The following is a 20,528-nucleotide window of genomic DNA, read 5'->3' on the forward strand; positions in this document are numbered from 1 at the left end:
CTACATAAGTCACTTTTCACCATGTATTTCTTTCATTCAGACATTTTTCATAATTCAGAAAAAAGCGTTTAGAAAGCAACTTTCCTGGCTCCATGCAGCTAAAATCTGTTAACCAAGCTTCCAAAACCAGCACAGGGCAGAGATTAACTCAGATTGCTCCTTTGCTGCATGTATACATACAGCAAAAAATATCCTATATATATATGATATATATGATTTCCAGTAACCTGGTTTCTTGAATGCATGTAAACACAATCCCCGATTACCCAAGAAACCTGGTTTCTCTCAGTAACCTGGTTACTTGAGTGCATGTAAACACACTAAGTGACATTGTAAATATCCTCAATCCTAACTCAACCTGGAAGTTGTTTTGTTTTGGTCCTCCATGTGGAAGGACATCCTAAATTTTTACTCTAGTTGAAGAGTGATATGCGAGAAAACACAGGACCATCCTTTGCATCTTTTTACCTGACAAACACATACTTTTATTATAAATCGCTTTAGGCCTGAACACTGCAGATGATCAGACTAAAACCACCATTGCAGTTTTATACCAAAATATGCTAATAATGGAATCAATTTAAGACTCACAAACTTTTATCATGTCTATGGCATCATGTTTTCTAATTCTCTCATCGCGATCTCTCCACAACAAGTTTCTTGATATTTGTCCAGTTGAACTCGAGAATACAGGTCACTGTGACCTCCCGTCCCTGTCATTCATCCTATTCTTTTGAACATGGCATCAAAGGAGCACCTTGAGGGGATTTCTCAAAATTTGGTGCATATGTTTGGTTGAACCCAAAAATGAACCGATTACATTTTGGTGATGAAAGATCAAGTTTGAGATCACTGACTTCATATCTGTTCCATTTTTGTCATTACTACTTTGTAACTCAGAAACACCTGGAGGGAATTCCATTACGTCTGGCACAAACTTCCACTTGAACTCATGCATGAACTTATAGTATTAGAATATGAGTCTGGACAGGCAAGCATGCAAACTACAACTTGACTGGTTGATATACAACCGTGATGCAGTCATTCTAGTTTTATTTCTTTTTAGATCATCCATCTGAATCTGGGTTAAATGTGGGTCTAGCAGACAAAAACCCATCAACATGTTTACTTCATTCTCTTGTCCATTTTTTCCTACAATTTTGACCAGTGTGTATATGGGCAAATCGAACTCCAAATGTCACCACTCAACTCTAACGTCTGGCTGATTGCTGATACAGCAAAGCTATCATCATCAGAAACAGATGTTATATCAGATGACAGTTCAGAGGAAAAGACATCTTGTCTAAAAACTGAGCCCCAAGGAACAGTGTCAGGTAGTGAAGCAATTCTGTCCACTGGCCAGAAAAGCATTTTTCCGATAGGGAATTACAGCAAAAGCAACAGCATTTTTTCTGAGCATGACAACACATGCAAATTGATTGTTTTTGTTATCAGAATCGCTGAGGTGTGACAGGACCAAACAATAAGAGACTCAGGGATGTACCCTGAGTCAGGTTTTCAAAACTTTCCACCATTGTGTTATTGTGTTATCAAAACTGCTGCTGGCCTTTGTGATACTGCTGAATTGCAGACTTGTAGCATTCATTTCAAGTACATCAGGAGTTTTTCACTAACAGCCAGACAGCAGGCCACTAGAAACACAAGACTCGCACAATTTGAACAACAACCCACATGTCAAAGTATCTTTATCTTGGCCTGCACCTTCACTTGTTAAATACTAACATTCACCATGGAAAAGTACATTGCTTACATCAGTTTTCAGGCTAGTTATGTAATTAGCAGGTCAGCTGTAGCACATTAAAGAGCATGTAAACAGCATGTAAATGTACCTGCAAATGCCACTTCAGTCCATTTAGATGCTGGTGTGCAACAACAACACAGTCGGCCTGTGACGTGAAAGCTATAATGTGTTTATTTAGTTTGTAGCCGAGAGGAAGCAGGAGTAAAATTACTGACCCTGGGGTTTATAGACAACTGCTCTACCAACATGTTGCCCCACTATCAGACATTTTATACACCACATACATTGCAATTACTGGCATTACTTTTTAATTCTAGTTTTGTATGTAACGAAAACACCGTCAAAGTCATTACTATACTATTACAGCTTTCATTGTCATTTCATGTCTGGTTTTGTAACACTGTGTAGATTACGTGACAATCCTTCCATAACCTCCATATTATATGTGACAAAAGAACTACACAGAAACAGAAAGCTCCACCCACCCCTAGTATTTGTGTCACTTTAGCAGATGAAGCAGTCACAGTATGAGCAGTTTATCTACAAGCTGCCAACAAAGACCACTTTGTCCACAATGAAGAAGAAAGACAGTAAAACATTCCTGTGCAAGCTTTCATTTTTTTCTGCAGTGTATTTATGGACCATGTAATGTTAGTTCTGTTTTTGAATGGTAATATTGTAATTTACATGAATTAAAACAGAAGAGTTTTGTTGCAGTTTTACTTGAATTGACTGATGATTACATCTGTAATCTAAATTTGTTTGATATAATAAAATGTTTAAATTGGTGATGGGGTGTTTTTTTTTTTTTTTTTTTCACCTTCATCTGGTCAGACTCTACAAAGTGTGCATCCACTTAATTAAAAAGCATGTTTGACAGTTGGTGTCAGGACAATCTCTGCTCCCAACTATTTTTAGAAAATAGTGATATTGAGTGTCCACAGCAGAGTAAAACAGGATCTGCTGTCCCGTTTAAATATCAGAAGAGAGGTGACCACTGGTCATGTGTTTAGCTTCACTTTGCTTTCCCACTAAAAATAGGCACTCTACCAATAAATAATTAAATGTACTCAGAGTTGGCAACACAAAAAAACGCATACATTTTTCATTAACAGAAGTGATTCTCACAAACATATTTCGTGAGACTGCAGAAATCGAAGGTGCATGTGCTATGTATACTTACATGTACTTTTAAGGTACAATAGATTGTGTGACATCACCTCTATTTTTGCTGTAACAATCCAGCGCTATCCCTTGAAAATAAAATACCAAAGCTGCGGTTTTGCACTATAATCTTTTAATGTGCATACAGTAAAAAATAAAACGTTTTTAATAAATAATAGCATAATAGTGTATGTCTACTGCTGGAGAGGTAATTCTTCATTAACCTAACTTCCTTTCCAGCCTGGTGAGCATCAACAACTCTTCTTCTAACTAAACCTCTACAAGCATGTCAGACTTTGATTAAAATGTTAAAAACCCATATTCACTTCACTTCATGATCTAATTATCTTAGAGGTTCACATACTTTTGCCACATACAGCTATTTAAGATTGGATAATTATTCATCATAAATACATGAATAATATAAATAATATTCAAATACAATGTCAAAAAAATAAACATATGATTAAATTAATATTTCTGTGACAGTATTAGTCCAAACTGTATAGTATTATCTTTATAACAAAAACATTTGGCTGATTTTGGATTGCATTAGATTTTACAGGTGTACCTAATAAAGTGACCACTAAGTATCTATTTCTGTGTTTGGAGTTGTGCATGCAAATCTCAGATCCCTCTGGGCACCCCTGGAGCTGACTCACTTTGCTCTACAGCTCCTCCTGCCGAGAGAGCAGAGATCCAAACTGAATGATTTAAAGGGCATTTGTATTTTTACAGTGGTTACATCATTTAAAATCAAACTAAGAGATAACAAAAGGTGCTTAAAAGTTACACTTTATATATTGTATATTAGAATTTTGAGCAAATTTAAAACTTGGCTCATATTAAAGAATAAAATAATTTCTTAGTCAGTTTTGTAAAACAACTTTATGGAAGTGCAACACTGAATTTATGCCAATTTAATTTGACTTAATAATTTATATGCTACAAGGCAGCATCATGTCATAACTTCAACATAAATTTTAAACTACTGTAATATGTGTTATACTGTATAAAAAAAGTGAACAATGTAACTTCAAGTCAAATGCAACCAAAGTAAGCGAATGTGCATCAATTATTTGTATTTTATAATTACTGGGTTGATGAAGACACTGGATGTACTGTAACATGTTTTGCAGGCTTAGAAGTGAAACAAATCTATATAGTAAATATCTAAAAATGTGTACTATAATAAACAATTGTAAAAATGACACATGATAGCTTTAATTCAGTCACACTTTTAGATCTTTTATCTTGCTACTTAACGGTTTCTAACAAACTATAGGGAACAAGATCCCTGTTGGCAAGTCTTACAAAAACACCTAAGAGAAAAACTGACACATTTTCAATGTTTATTTAATGATTGAGTGATTGGCGTACAATTTAAACTAAAAAAGGTGTTTGTTTAGGTGGCAAATTAAATTAATAACACAGACTATACTGTATAACATGGCCAGCATGTACACTTTGTGTTTAAATTAGCATAGCATCCTACATTTAAAATAAGGCACTGGGTCACTACTGTGATTACAGCACATCTTACCTTGGGAAGATGATCTTAACCTTAAACCTTCCTTCTCTGTCTCTCACTTATAACGTTAACCTCAGTTAACTCTTTATGTATTTTTTACATATACAGCACATCACAAATTAAGTCCTGTCTACTGGTTTGTATGTGTACTGGGGTCTTGCTGGGATTGTTCTGACAGTTCTTCTTGTCTGGAGCTCTGTTCTTGTGTCACACTGGGGTCTGAAAATCCTGGAGGATAGAGAAGATTGGAAAATACATTGGAAAATGTTGTTAAGCTGAAAGGGAAACAATATCTCCTCATGAGATCACTTTTAAAATTAATGTCCTGTAGATAACAAATCAAATCAAGGAGACTGGAGCAAAGAGGCCTTGTCTCTGCCAAATTGGTCAGATATCTAGAGATCTTTTATTCTGAGTTCACCATAGGTTGCCAAGCTTTTCATAGGTTTCATTTTAGCAAAGTGCAATAGAAGACAATAGAAAAAAAACTTAATCGCTATGAGTTGCTAAATCCTGGACAGAAAATTATAGCAACAAAATGATTGTGGGTCTTAAATATGATTCATTTTTTCATATTCTATTGAAATGTATATGATCCTATGAACGTTCACACATTTGACAGAGGTCACTCATAGATAAATTAATTTATTACAAACCATTGGAGCCACTTTCCTTCCATTTGAGCTTGTTGTCTTCGGTGTGACGTGTCCACATGGAGCGGAAGGTCACCAGCTCAGCTGTGATGTGAGCGAGACTCCACTGCAGACCTCTGGAGCTCTCCTTCCAAAGATTACTATTGGAAAATACCAAATTGTTGTCATAACAACACATTTTCCTTTGCTCTTTATCCCTGTCTTTTCTTGCCCCATTTGTTTAAAAATAATTTAATAAAGTCTGCAACACGGTTCATTTGTTCTTAAGTTCTAAATGTCAGTTTGACAGTGCTGGAAATACAATTATTTGAGAAGACTGACCAGCAGAGTCTCCAGGAAAATTTCTTCCATGAAATTAGTTCAAAAAACAGGCAAGCAGTTTCCCCCTGTTTCCAGTTTTTATGCAAAGCTAAGGTACCGAGGTGCTGAATGTAGACCCTCATCTAACTACTGGCAAGAAAATTAATAGTTGTATTTTCTGAAACATGATATATTTATTATAGGATTCTTTGTATCACCCCTGATTACACTGTATATAAGGTTTTATTCAGCACAGTACCACAACCAGTCGGTGTGTTACCTGTGTCTGTTACAAGGATCTGGTGGACCTGGATTCTCCTCCACCAATGGAATAACAATCTTTTCAGCCATGTCCGTCAGTAGAGAGAACGTTGGATACACAATAAAGTCTATGAAACCTGCAAAAGCAAATTTCGTGTGTAGAAATTTTAATTATTCAGTGATGTAAGCAATTAAGTGTAAAAAGGTCACTGCATACAACTCTAACTTGTCAAAGAAAATTTGCCCAAAATTGGCTTTTGAAATTTGGCAATTGCAGAGATAAGAATGAAGACAAACTGAAAAATGGAAGATGACTTTTAGCTACATAAATAAATATAAATGATTTTTAAGTTTTTTTTATGTATAGTTTAAGAAAAATGAAATGAAAGTCAGCACTGACAAGGAAGGAAGCACATTTTGGAAAGTGTTCTGTGAGACATACCGATCTGGGACTCAGCTACCAGAGTGCTTTTTCGATCACACAGAGGAGAGAAGGGCAGGCCGAGCTCCGCCTCTCTATCACCCTCACAAAGATAGAAAGAGAGAGAGAGAAGATATCTTAAAGGGCATCCTACGGGCTGCCAGAAAATAACTTTTAAAGGTTGTTTGACTCAACAACACCATGTTCATATGTTCATTATATGGTTATTTTCAGCACTTTAAAGAACATTTGCTGCTCCAGTTCAGCACACTGATAGATGGGTGAGCATACCGCTGTGCATGGGGATTACATTCACTAAGGCTTTCCTTGCATGCCGAATTAAAACTCTGTAAAATGTAACATCTACTGGATAAGATCAAAAGCTCCAGAACATCTACTAAACAGACTCTATCCCGCAGGTGCATTTCTTATGTGGTTTGTGAGTCTTTAAAGGCAACATCACACTACTTTTAGCATCATTAGATGGTTTGGTGTCAGGCTCATGCAGTTCTACAGTAAGCAGCAACCAAAAAACATATTTCAAAGAGATCTTCCTCCTTCTGATTGTCATATCCAAGGTGCTATTTATGTCGTGTACTTTGGTTCTGACGTAATAAAGCACTTTGAAGGTTTACCGCTCTGCCTTTAGGAGTCCGATGAGTCATTTACAAAACTGTCAGACAACAATTTGAATCATCACACCAAGATGATAAGATATCAAACCACTGAGTAAAGCATAGGACATAAAAGAACAGGAGGGAACTTTACAATACTAGTGAAAAAGTTAAAATGAAACATTGATTACTTACAGTACTCATGAAAATAAAAATAAGGATGAAAAACAATACAGTACCTCTTCTTATACAGAAGATACGGCACCACATCTATTTTGAAGTTAAAAACTAGGCCAATACAAAAACTGCAAACAATCATGATAATTGATTAACTGCTTAAGGAATTTAAAAAACAGCAAAACATTTCCACTTCTACCTATTAAAAAGTCAATATGTTCTATGGCAGTAAACTAAATTTCTCTTTTTCAGTAGTGCAAATTAAAATGACTCTCAGATTACTCCCTTGTAAATTTATTATATATGTCTGAAAGGAATGCCAGGTTTTTATAAAGGACCTCTTCTTCCCACCCAGCCAGACATAAAGTACTGCAGCATAGAACAGATGTGGTACAACCTAAGCCACAGAAGACCAGGAAAGAGCCCCAGCATGCAGGTGCTACTTTCACAAGGTTGCAGGTGCATAAGATATTACTTAAGTGCCCAGCAAATGGGTTTTTAGAGCCTCGTAGAGAATGTGGGAGAGATACAGACAGCAATGAAGAGCATATTAAGCAAGTAAGTGCTTCAAGTGAATTTAGAAAAAAGATAAAGATTCTGATTAAGTGGATGAGAAGGTTTACAAACCAGAATGAGTGAGCTAAGATAGGTATATGCTATGCTGGTGGCAATTCTGTGGGCATGCATTTGCAACTTGAACTTAATGCCAGTAACAACAACATCCAATGGGGAGCAATGGAAAGTGAGAGGAAATTGCTAGCTTGGCCAGTTAATAGTGCAGCACATTTACACTTAAAATTTAGAAATGAATTAAACAGTAATAAAGCTCCAGCTGTTGGCTCCAGCAAAATACTGAACATATTTAATGCAGTGTCATGAGACCAGTGTCAGTATTGTCCCAGAAAGCAAAGACGCCTGCATCTGAACTATTAACTAAGACACACACAGTTTAACCATGTTATTGTAAGTTTTGTAACAAACTGTACAAAAGAAGGGAAGAGAGGGAGAGTCACAATAAAAGTTCAGTTCACTACCTGCCTGAAAAACTCCTCCATCAGGTCTTTAGTCCAGCGAGAGTGCAGGGCCCAGGGCTTGGATGGATGGCTTATGTCAGCCGTGTGCAGTAACAGAGACAATGCTTTGGACTTTTCAATGCTGTTGGAGAAAGCATAATAGACTTCATGTTTTTGTTGTTGTGTTGTGCCAGACTCTAATTAACACCAGTGTGAATGACAATTTGCCTGTCCGCCTCTTTGTGCAGGGTATTTCAATCTGGTTTTTGACCTCTTTATTATGCAACACAGCGGGAACAACAGCACAGTCCATTACCGTTCTTGTTGCTCTAGACAGGATTTCATCGCTTTGACTTGGAGTAGGTGGGAGGACATGTCTGTGGACAACACCATCTCTATAACCAGTGATCTCAGCTCCCTATCCACAAACACACACGCAAAGACACACAGTTCAGTAGTTGACCTTACACAGCGGGGAGTGACTGTATAGAGCAAAAAATGTATGTAAGGTGGGAAGACTGAATGGGGTTGTAACCTTTATATATTTTATAATGGATGTTGCTGTTGCCGTGGTAACACTGGCTAATAGAAAAGGGCTATTACAGTATGCTGCTGATGTTTATGTTTGGTGAAATCTGGAAGCTTGTCCATGAATAACACCGTCACATACTCTATCTGTGTATTTTCTGTATGGATCAAACCCCCGTGAACATATATAAACTAAATTTACAGTATAAATATTTTCTTGCATCACAAACTGTACCAAGTGCAGACAATGGTTGTTTATCCTCACAAGTATATATAGAAAGTGACTGTAAATAACTTTACGTAGCATAACATTGGATTCACGTTGTTATAACATAACTATAATAAAAATGCTCATTTTAGCTCACTGACAAAACTGTTTGTGACAGATTCCAGGCATTAAACAGATAGATGTAAGTAAAGGTTGGCAAGAGTAATAGTAATAGTACCAGTAGCCTTGTAAAGTCTCACTTAAGGACAATTCACGCCAAACAGGTAATTATTTGTTTTTGTAATTATTTGTATTTGTCTGCTTTCCCCAGTATGTTACCCTTTAATGTATGTCTATAACGTAATAAAACAATTCTACACTAAAGTCAAATATCTATGTTGTGCTCACTGCAAATAAATGTCGGCATCATTGTTGTCGCTTGTGAACCCTTCAAATTTCTGATCTCTTTCAATTCCTGTCAGTTGTTTCTCAGAATGTAGTTTGGCAAAAAAAAGAATGTGTGAACTTTCTGTGGGTGGAGAGGGCAGCAGGGTTTTTCCAACATCAAAGCTCATCATACTCATGCTGGTGTAACATGACGTTGAACCACAGTCAAAAAATATAGAAATTATTATTTATTGTTTAGGTTTTTAACAGGTGATAAAGCATTGAAAGTCTGTTGTTGCCCTATTTGAAGAAACCGTGGGATCATTTTTCTAATTCTTATATGTCTGAATGAAGAAGAATTGAAAAATTTCTGTTGAACAGCTAAATTTTATATTGTAGAAATGTTGTTGTCTTACATCCATTCTTCTCGTGTCAAATTGATGAAAATGTTCATTTGCTCGTCCTGCAGCAGCCGAAATGATGCACTGAGATGATGGCTTTCCTGTACCGACCGGTCATTGTAGATCAGTGCAAAGTCTGACCTGGAACACAGACAGAGAGCGGGGAAGCAAGAAAAGGAGAGACAGAGTGTGAGAGTTGTACATTGTAGTCGTACAGCATGAAGCAGGTGAAAATGAGATAAAAGGAGAAGTAAGTAATTGAAGCACATTGCCTGCACGTCTATAATGATAAATTTAAAGGTGCTGAATGGGATGTAATAAAAACAGGCACCATGTGAGTATTAACGAATGAGTTAATTAACTCACTTCTCAGTCAGGCACCCTCTATTCACTCATTCGCATAATCTACTTTATTAGGCTGTTAAAATGGTTAACAAAGTGTACTTTGGAAAGTTTTCCAATTAGTAATTATTTTGAGGCTTCCATCCATCCCACACAGTTAAACCAAACACTGAATGAAGCAGCTCTGCAAATAGCTTAACATAACATTGTGTGTTAAAGTGGTCTTTTGTGGGCTGTGAAAATATCAGTAGGCATATTCAGTGACTTCGTGGTTATAATAATAGTGACAAGAAAAACAGCTAAAAGTTTAATTTATAGGCCCATAATTTTCTAATAATTCTATAGTACTGACATTTCCCAGTGAATGTAATTTGGTACCAATCACGGTAAAAAGAAACTATTATCTGAAAGTGATATTCTGATCTAACTGTGTTGAATATTGCAGTAGATCTCTTAACAAATTGAATCATATGAAGTGGAAAAACAAATCAATCTGATTAGTTTTCTAACATTTTTCTATGACGTATAGATGTACAGTTGGCATCAACTGCGCAATCAATTTGAAACAATCAATTATTTAACTCAAAATAAATATTTTTACTAATTTGTTACTGGAAAATATTTTTCCTCTTTTGAGATGTATACTTGCAGTGAGCAAATTAAATTGTTTTGCAATTGCAAATGAGCTCTATGATAATTAAAATGTTTGTACATTACATTATATTAATTGCAATTGTAGTAATTGTGCTTAACAAGTCCACTGGAAATACACCAATAGAACATCTGTCTTTATTTTATATTTACCACCTCATTACACAGTAATTGGAGAAATGTTTACATGATTTTACAGTGGTCTATCAACTGTTTTTTAGAAACTTATAGGACCCATGCAGGAGGTGTTTAGAGATAGATCTGTTTATATATGTTAACTATGTGGTCTCCTATTGTGAAAAGACATCTTTGTGCTTTCTTCCCAAAATACTGCATGATGATGATGATGATGATGATGATGATGGGTGCCAAGAGACTGCGTTCTTCAGCCCTCCTATGTGGAAAATCAACATCTAAAAATACTGTGTTCCCTCCATGAAGATGTATTTAGAGTGCTTGCTCTCTCACCGTCTTTCTCTGAAACAGCATTTAAGACTCACTACCTTACTACTTCTACATTCTCTAACGTCTCTTACTCAGTTCTACAGCAGGATGTGACATATATATATATATATATATATATATATATATATATATATATAGCTGGTGCTTTTTAAGTCAGAGCTATAAAATTTGTTTCAGAAAAAAAGAGCTTACTTTGTGTGGATGTGAAAGTTGTTTGTGGTTCCCGTATGTTCATAATCATGGATGGCTGCAGCAAATAGCGACGCCATCACCTCGAGCTCTGTCAGCCAGTGCTTCGAAGAAACAAGAGATATAAGAAATAAATAGAAAACATATTACAGCAAGGTGCACATACTGTGCCATGATTTAGCAGTTTGACAGACTGAGGAACAAACAATTCCTTTTGTGATGGGGCCAACATTACAGATAGACACCAAATGACAAAAATAGACACAAAACAAGCAAGAATATATGCATAACATGTAAAAATAACCTTGGCATCCTATATACTGTAGAGGGATGGAGGCAATTACCCTGTCTGTGCCTATTTTTGCATAATCTGTTTAAGGAGGTTAAAGTATTGCGAGACAAACATAATTGTAGCTGATATAGAAAAAAATATGGGATAAGGCAGTAAGTAAGTATTAGTGTACCACGAGTCCAGAGCGCAGCAGCAGGCAGTGCAGTGTCTGTGTCACATCAGCAGCATGAACTTGGTTGTGGTAGGGGTTATTGTATTTGCAGTATCCTCTCTCCAGTGCAGATAAGAACGCTGTCAGGCATGAGATGGGAATCTGAAAAAACATTATATAATCATCACAACTTAATTGCAAAATCCAAGGATTGAGATCCTGTATCAACAGTAAAAGTTAGAGCAAGTTGAATGTCGTAATAAAATTGTGGTAAGGACTGTGGTACTATCACTATGGTATGATAATAAAACCCACACGGTTAATTATATCTGTGAATTACAACACGTTTCCCACAAACTTAGAGTCTACTGATCATATTCCTGGAAGCACTGTCATGTTCACATTCCTTTAATAACATTTTGTCTGTAGATTATGTAGTGTACAATTATCTCTAAGGTTAAATGACCTTAAAACGGCTGTTGAGTTCATATCTGATGATCAGCTCAAAGAACAGAGTTTGTAACGCGTGATCAGAGCTGGCTGAGTTTACAGCAAACACGTCAAAGTTCCAGCGATCGACATCCTGAGAAAAAAGGACAAGAGGAAAGTAACTGCATCACTGATTCAAACTGCTGTGTATACATTAAGACTGCTTTTGTGATGTTTAATTTATTGTTGAAACACACAACATAAAGTGAGGTTTACGATTAGTAGAAGCCTACCCTGAGGTAGTTTACGACCGCCGCAGGTTGGTCTGGCATAGCTGCCGTGTATGCCCTCTTGAACATCCTGGAATAACGCAGTGTTTATGTTGAGTTCAGCTTAAGTTCAGATGTTGATACTGTGCAGTGAAATTGACTCACTAGGTGTTTATATAAATCCTCCAAAGTCCATGTCCCCTTTTGGAGGATGTTTTAAAGAGAAAAAGAGGCTAATATTTCACAGTGTAGCTGTCTGTGTTTTCTGTAACTGTAACAGTAAAAACACTGTATGAGCAACAGAGTTATAAGATAGAAATGGAGATCTGTCATTTACAACGAGAGTTTTATGTGATTTAATGTTATTGTCTTCAGGTGCTGTAAATAAAGTTTGAATGACTGGACCTAAATATGTCTATACTCTCACTGGCCACTTTATTAGGTACATGTCCAATGTAATCCAATACAGTAGGTCTATAATAAACTCAACTTTTAATGGGTTACGTCATATTAAAGAGGTGTTTCTAATGTTTTTGCCACATCATCTATGTAAATAAGGTGGTCATGCATTCCAATACCACCCAATACGACCTCAACAAAATCAATTATAATGTTTCTAATACGTGCAACAAAAAAATAAAAATCAGATAACATCACTTTGTAAAAGTAGACATAAATCAGTTTCTTTTCTGCAGCTGCTGGAAATTATTAAAAACATCTTTGCAGCATTACCCTGGATTCTAGACCTAGATTTCACAACATTAACCTTTTTATGATCCTTCAACATAATAAAACGAGCACCTCTCCACAAATATCCCAGCCTGCACTGCGTGCACGATGCTGCGGAACTTGGGCTTCTCATCTGAACGCCGAACGGGTCGTCGAATCCTCTGGGTGAAGGTGGATGCCAGCCAGTCTGTGACCTCTGAGGGCACCCCGTCTGACTGCAGCTGCTGAAGATCATCTTCAGACTCCAGACACTGCCTGAGAAGCAGCAGACAGACACAACAGACACGCTGATTGTTAGGACAGATGGAAGGAAGACACATGATGATATACAAACACTGGATGAAAGCCATAAATGATCTGTAGGTTTTTTAGACTTCTTTAGTATCTTAGTGGCATTGCTGGTGTTCAGTGACTTCTCTGTTATTACCTAACGTTCAGAGCGGAGAGTAGTAAAACTGGTACAAAACTGCTCTCAGCACACAAATAGTAAAGAACATATTAAAGTGTAAAGGTTATTTTACTTCTTTGTGTTTTTTTATAACTCTAACAGTGACATACAGTTTGCAAAGGCTGATTGTTACTTTTAAACGGAGCCAAGGTCAACGACCTTCCTATCTTGCTCAGTTAACCAACTGCTGCCTGTGCATAATGTATTTACCCTACACACTGCTGCATTAACTCTAAACTCTAAAAGTAATTCATAAAAATGTCTAAAAACTATTTCTTGAAGAAGGCTGTATTGCAGAGATAGTGGATTAAAAATGTTAAAAGATACTACAAAGACAACATATCAAATGTTGAAACTGTGACATTCGATTTTTCCATTTAATTTCTGCCAGCAACCCCTTTTAAAAAAGTCCGAGCAGGGGCATGTTTACCACCATGTTGCATCAGTGAATATATAAACAACAGCTTTAGTTTTGAAACCAACTTTTCCCAATCTTGTTTGAGCTTCGTTTATCATATTTCTTACTGCATATTGTGTGTCTTTTCAATGTGTCAGAGGTCTGAACTGCAGCCAGGCCTAATAGGCACATCAGTATCGACGGAGCTACAGTATGCTGGTGAAATAGCACATGCAGAACGTGGGTTTGCAGTGTCTTGCTGAAATAAGCTGGGCGTTCTTTGAAAAAGACGTCACCTGGATGCCAGCAAATGTTACTCCCAAACCTGTGTATATCATTCAGCACTAATGGTGCCTTCACAGATGAATAAGTTACTCATGCCGTGTGCACTAATGCACCAACATACTTATTATCTTTGGCCCTAAAGGAAACAGCATCCATCTTTTCCAAGAATTTCAAATGTTGACTTGTGAGACCATAGGACAGTTTTATACTTTATTTCAGTCCATCTTCAGTTACCCTGGGCACAGACTGGGCACTGGCATTTCTGGACCTTTGTGTTTTTTTCTTGCTACCTGGTCTGCAGGGTACAGAGGTTTCTCTCTGTCAATCTTTCAATGATACTGTGCACCACAGACGATGGAATCATCAAATTCTTTGTAGTTTTATGTTCAGAAATGTTCTTCCTAACTTATACTATCTGCCCACAGTCTTTCCCAGAGTGGTGAACCTTTCCCAAGCTCGCTGAAATGATCCTTTTATACCCATTAATGATACCGACCTACAACCTAATTAGTCATCAGACATTCTGTGTTTTATTTTATTTTATTTTATTTATTTATTTTGCATTACACAATATTACACTTTTTTTTGTTGTCTCTGTTGTTGTTTACTCTTTTTTTTTGTTATTGCCATTATCAAATTCAAAATGAACAATCAACTTCAAAATGTTGTTGTACTATTTCCAATCAAATAAACTATTTGTAAATCACTGTCTTCTTTTTACTTACATTTTGCATTGTTGTACTGTATATATAGTAATATTGAAAGTTGCTGCAATTTAAATGTCTCAGGTATATTGAACCGTCAGTGACTACAATTATCGTGAAAGGAGTACATTTCTTTCAATGGGAAGTCCTAAAATAGTCATTTTAGACTTTCAGGATGGGACCATATATAGTCATTGTCCTGCATAACCAATAAATCTGGCTTTGCTGGTAATAGGAAGTGTTTATAGTATCAAATGTTGGAGGATATCATGCTACTATGTGTTACCTTGTTCCATCGAGGTAAACTGCCTCTAGTAACGATGCTGTAAAATCCAGGTTCTTTTTGATTTCTTCATAGTCCACATCTTTCTCCTCCAGCTGCTTCAGAATGCTTCTCAGCCTGACATGAAACAAAATCTGTTATTTGAATGTGAACAAAACTAAATAAAAAGGCAGATACCCTTTTCCTTTTTAACAAGGTGTGGAAATGTTTGGGGTTACAGCGCCCTGGCATCCAATTCTTGCAGAATGAGTACACCAATAAAAGTTAAAGACAGAGGAAAGGTCATCTTGGACAAAATGGGGCCTTTGCATGATGCAAGCTCTCTGCACACAGCTCTGTTAACTGACAGCACTTGTTGCCTTGACTGAGTAAAACAAGGTCAGAGAAGTGCATCACAGGTTGAGACATCCTTGTGAACGGAAAAAGTTCATTTGGAAGCCATTTAAATGCCAAGCTGTCCAAAGAAAGCCAGTGGCGAAGGAGTATCATTAGTGCCAAATTTTCCATGAGAGGCAACCTTCCCATAGCTAGGGTCTCATGTAACCCACGTTTTGTCAAAGTGACTCAGAGAAAAATTATGTTTTTGAGTTTTGTGTTGACTGCAGTCTGATCTAGTATGAGAACATGTTGCTCATATGTGGTTTTGAAACTTTTAATCAAATTTCTAAAGAAAACTGGTGGAAATGCATGAATCCCCTGCAGTATAATAAAAAGCAAATGCTTGGAGCACATGTCACCCACAGCACAACCCACCTGCAGGGTGTTAGTGTAATCTAATATCAGTAATAGTTCAGAGCTTAATGCTGATGAAAAATCTCACATTCGTTTTTTTCTCCTCTAGATGTTGGAAGGAGAGGTGTCATGTGACACAAACGATTCCTCTGTGTATAGCTCAGTGACCACAATGATTGTGTTCAAACTGCCTTGGGTCTCACCAAGGAGCCAGCTCCTGGGGATGAGACCCTTACAACGTTTCAAGTGTCACGCTGGCAAGGGCTTTCAAAAGCTATTGAGTCATAAAAATAGCATCTGAATGCTGCTGCCCGCTTTCAATCTCAAGTAATCTTTAATGATAACAATGTGTTTTTTGGTTCAACTGTTCACGGGAGAAGAGCATCTGACAGGACGTTTACAGGAAATTACTTGACAAGTGCACTTAAGAAAATTTGTTTGGAGAGACAAATGATAAATGTCTTTTTGGCTCAGACTTTGTTGAATCTACACACAGCATAGTGTCATCCTTGCAAAATGAGTATCACTACACCAGTGCAAAAGAGGTTTATTGGTTTCGTCAGCACAAAATGTTGTTTTATTTTATTGCTAAAGAAAAATGAAGAAAACAACAATTTAAATCAACATCTAGTGCTGCGAATTGTCACTTGTAAATATGTACTATCTTCGAATAAGACATTTTCAGTTTTAAAAAATGACCTAAAACTAAAACACACAGGGTTTAAAGTTCTGAACCCTGCAGGCACTAATCTATCAGAGTGTTAACCAAGACAAAACCACATGACCCACTACCTCTGATACACATTTCACTCCCACAGCAAATGCATGAGTGAGACAGTTCACACAGCCACTTGGAGCCACAAGTATTGCTCTGATGTTGCCAGAGAAAATCTTGAAGAATGCATCAGTTTTAAATGTTAAGATAAACACAGTAAATATTAGACGTTTTAAGGAAATGATGCATTTCTCATTTTTTGCTTTGCATCACCTAAAGATGTGCAGATAATAAAATGCACCACAAATTCTCTGAGGGCTGCTGCATTATCACTCATCAGTGTTCACTGCAGGATGTATTTTTGAGTCATATAGTTCCATTGCTGCAAAACAACTCTTACTGCACAAGATGATCTAGACAGCCTTACTACAGCACACCACAAATGATCTGTGTTCATTTAAAATGTGTAGCATACTGGTAAAGACCTCTAGTCCAGAACATGTAGGTAAATAACTATGACATAAACTGTACTAATGGCCTGTCTTACCTAGAGATGGGGATCTGCAGACGTTTCCTACGAATTCTCACCAGTTCAGCCATTCCACAAACAAGCTGCGCCCTAATGCACCCCAGAGTTCAATAAAAAAATAACAGATTCAAAAAGTATTGCAGAGAGGTAGTAAGCAGAAAAGTTCTCCAAACCACCAATGCAAACTTTGTGTGTCCCGAGACAGACTTCTGTTTCAACAGCTCTCCCACCCACTTCTGGGGGGACCTACTCTACTTCACTCTGATTGGTTAGCAGCCCCAAACTGTGTCAGAGTGTGTGTGTGTGTGTGTGTGTGTGTCTGGTGTGCATGTCTTTGTCAGTGAGTGTTTGTGTATATGCGTACAGTCGTGTGAAGTGTGAGTGAGCTTGACCTCACTCACTGATGAAGTGTTGACTGTGAGGCTTTCAAGTCGTGTGTACTCAAATCCCAAATGAGAATTTTCCACCGCCGTCGCAAATCAAGGAACTACACAGAGAGTCTTTCACTGAAACCGAGCAGAGTCAATTGAACCAAAATACATAAACAAAAGTTGCCCTCGAAAGCCACCCACAACAGCCTGTCACGTTCACTGCTGTTCTTGATTCTGCTGTGCACAGAAAATGGGGGGAAAATGTGAACAATACGTACAATTTTGCTGAAGATGATTGAACTTAATCTTTAGTGCAGGTACAAAACATTGACTTGGACTACACTTTACTGACAGAACCATTCTCAATAAGAAGCACTGAGGCTGAACTCATTCCTGAGATCACATTAGTAATCTCCTCTAACAGCACAGCCAAAATATTTTTTTTACTGAAATGCTATATCAATAAATGTCAAATCAGTGTTTTGTGAGCACATGTCTGGCCAAAAAAAAGGCATTTTTTTGTCTAGTGAGATGCTATAAAAGGAGAGCCCACAAACCAACTGTGCAAGACAATGAAAATGATCTCTACACTTTTACAGTTGCAGGTCTTAAAGCAACTACTCCTCTGTATTTATAGAGTATTGTGAGAGCTGTGCTACAACGTGGCTTGGGAAAACCCCTGCCTGCTGTCCGTCTCCCTCCTTGCTTGTCCTGCTTTGGCTGCTGGGTCAGACTGACTCTCAAGCTCCCATGCTCTTTGACATGGCACGACATCTTGCAAAAATGAAGAGAAGTAACATTACGACATATGATTCTTTATCTCATGTGTCAGTCTAGGTTGATTTCCTCCCACCAAATCTAACGTATAATGTCAAAGAGATGGAGAACCAACATAGAAATGCCAAAGAACAGACTTCAACACATATCCATGATGTGGTATCAATTTAAAATGTTAATTAAAGACAGCAGAGGCGTAATTCATCTAATGTCATTTACTATCAGCTGAAAAATTTGAAGGCAATTTTGCTTTGCTTGTTTTATGGCTTTGTTTTTTGTCTGGGTTGGATTTATGACTGCAACATCAAGTTCCCAAAAAACACATTTTATCAATGTATCATAAGTATTTTGGAAAGTAACCATGCATATGTGTAGTTTTGGGTTTAATTTTGTTTTCGTGTAGGTTTTCATGCCTCTACCCCAGTCCAGAGGAAGTGATGTCATTTTACTGGTGCGGGTCACATTTCAGAAGTACCTGATGTTCCAGAGCCCTCACTGTGAATAATTGAATTTTTAACAATGTTATTTGAGTGTAATTTCTAATATTACAATTGTGGTTTTAAAAGGAAACACCCACAAAATGAATCCCATCAACCCACTAGGCTGGTTGTAGACTCTTCAAATTTAATTATATTAATGCTGCAAGCACCACAAATTAAATTCAGTCTCTTTCTATTGTGTTAGCTGGAGGCAGATGCATCAACTGATGTCTCAAAACCTGGATTAAATAAAACAATCTGACCCTATATAGAGTAGATAATTATCCTACTGTATATTCATTTTCAAATCATTAATGAGAAACATTTAGCACAGGTTTGTATGTTGCTACAGAAAAGAACAGAACACAGCATCCACTCAATAAATAAATGAAACCCTTTTGCATCTCTGTGTCTAACAGGAACCAGAAACTGGGTCTGAAAAAAGTTTAACTAACAAAGCTACAGAGAGTAAGAATATTTTAAATAAGTAAATTGAAAAGGAAAACCACTAGAGGCAGTCTTACCGTTCCAGGTTGTTCCTCCATGTCACCGTACTGAGTCTGTCACCCTCTCTGTGTACCTTACAAGTCGGTGTCATGGCTTCTGGCTTCGAATAGTGCAGCAAACAATGCATATGTTTGTAAGTGTTAGAGAAACACAGAACCAGCTTTTGCTTCTGTGGGTTACAATAAATCCAGCACGTGTGATTGTCTTCTGTTTGAATGTGTGTACACAGCAGCTGAGGTTTATGTTAATCTACGCTGCTCTGTGTGTTTACACTCTCAGATATATCGAGTCCATTCCTCTGTGTATGTATACTGTATTTGCAGTATTTCAGAGAGAGAGACAGAGGGAGAGAGAATGAGTGTGTGTGTGTGTGTGTGTGTGTGTGTGTGTGTGTGTGTGTGTGTGTGTGTGTGTGTGTGTGTGTGTGTGTGTGTGTGTGTGTGTGTGTGTGTGTAATTCTCAGTGTTCCACAAGTCAGCAGGAGAGGCTCTGCGTCACCAACACAATCAGCAGAGAGTCTTTATATCAGGACTAAAGTTTCCACCATTAACTGTCCTCAGGGTTTCAGGACAGGATCCACCGATGAACTGCAAGAAAGGAGTTCCTTTGTGTGCAGAAAGATATTTATAGAAAGATATAGATACATATATGAGACAAGTTAATTTTATTTTATGAATTATTACAATAAAATGATAGATCATATTGGTCATGTTTGACTTCCCTTCCCCCAAAACAGCATGTATAAGCACTGTATAAATGTTTTATAACACATCATAATTAGGTGGTAAAAAGCATGTATACAGCATATGACAGGTTTATAAAGATTAAACCAATAGTTGCCCATGTTTTTGGCTTGTGACCCTATAAAGGAAGGAATATCCTTATGAAGGAGTTCATTAAAATAAATCAAGCTTAAAGTGGTCAACTCATAAAATGTATTATTACTTATGTTTACTAGAGTTTACAAGTGTGGCTAGAGTTATGTTAATCTGTATTATAAACAATCATCTTTATATGAATGTTTATGAATGTTGAATGGGGGGTTAAAATAAGGACTTACCAATATACCAAACCCTAGTGATAAGGACAACAAACTCTAAAACCAGACAAGGAAACATTAAGGGTCTGAAAAATCAGGGGCAACTTACAAAATGGGTAGGTGCCTTTATGGTTGTTACTTCGTCATTCTTCCCACTATAGCACATGATAGAATTTCACTCCCCTGTTAAATCCTATACTTGTGCATACACTGTGTGCTTTGCTAATGTGCTCTTTTAGCACCTGCCAAATGTTTATTCATGAATGTTTTTAAGTGTTGCCTGTTTTGGGAATTGAACCTATCATACTCTTGTGAGAAGGTTCAG

The 20,528-nt window shown here is 37.1% G+C and overlaps 1 protein-coding gene across 1 annotated transcript; it reads right to left on the reverse strand.

The window, feature by feature from the left end:
• Positions 1-3,058: 3,058 nt before the first annotated feature.
• LOC113153702 (calcium/calmodulin-dependent 3',5'-cyclic nucleotide phosphodiesterase 1B) lies at positions 3,059-17,239 on the reverse strand. The gene is made up of 14 exons (XM_026347434.1): positions 17,049-17,239; positions 15,058-15,171; positions 13,010-13,192; positions 12,233-12,299; positions 11,977-12,093; positions 11,532-11,672; positions 11,071-11,171; positions 9,436-9,561; positions 8,213-8,314; positions 7,918-8,038; positions 6,114-6,195; positions 5,691-5,808; positions 5,114-5,250; positions 3,059-4,685 (listed from the first exon to the last, which is right to left on the reverse strand). Exons 1-14 carry the CDS (start codon positions 17,099-17,101, stop codon positions 4,588-4,590), a joined length of 1,560 nt encoding a protein of 519 aa, XP_026203219.1. The 5' UTR covers positions 17,102-17,239; the 3' UTR covers positions 3,059-4,587.
• Between the last annotated feature and the right edge of the window lie 3,289 nt (positions 17,240-20,528).

The sequence above is a fragment of the Anabas testudineus genome, chromosome 5 (genome assembly GCF_900324465.2).
Source record: "Anabas testudineus chromosome 5, fAnaTes1.2, whole genome shotgun sequence".
NCBI classification, from domain to species: domain Eukaryota; kingdom Metazoa; phylum Chordata; class Actinopteri; order Anabantiformes; family Anabantidae; genus Anabas; species Anabas testudineus.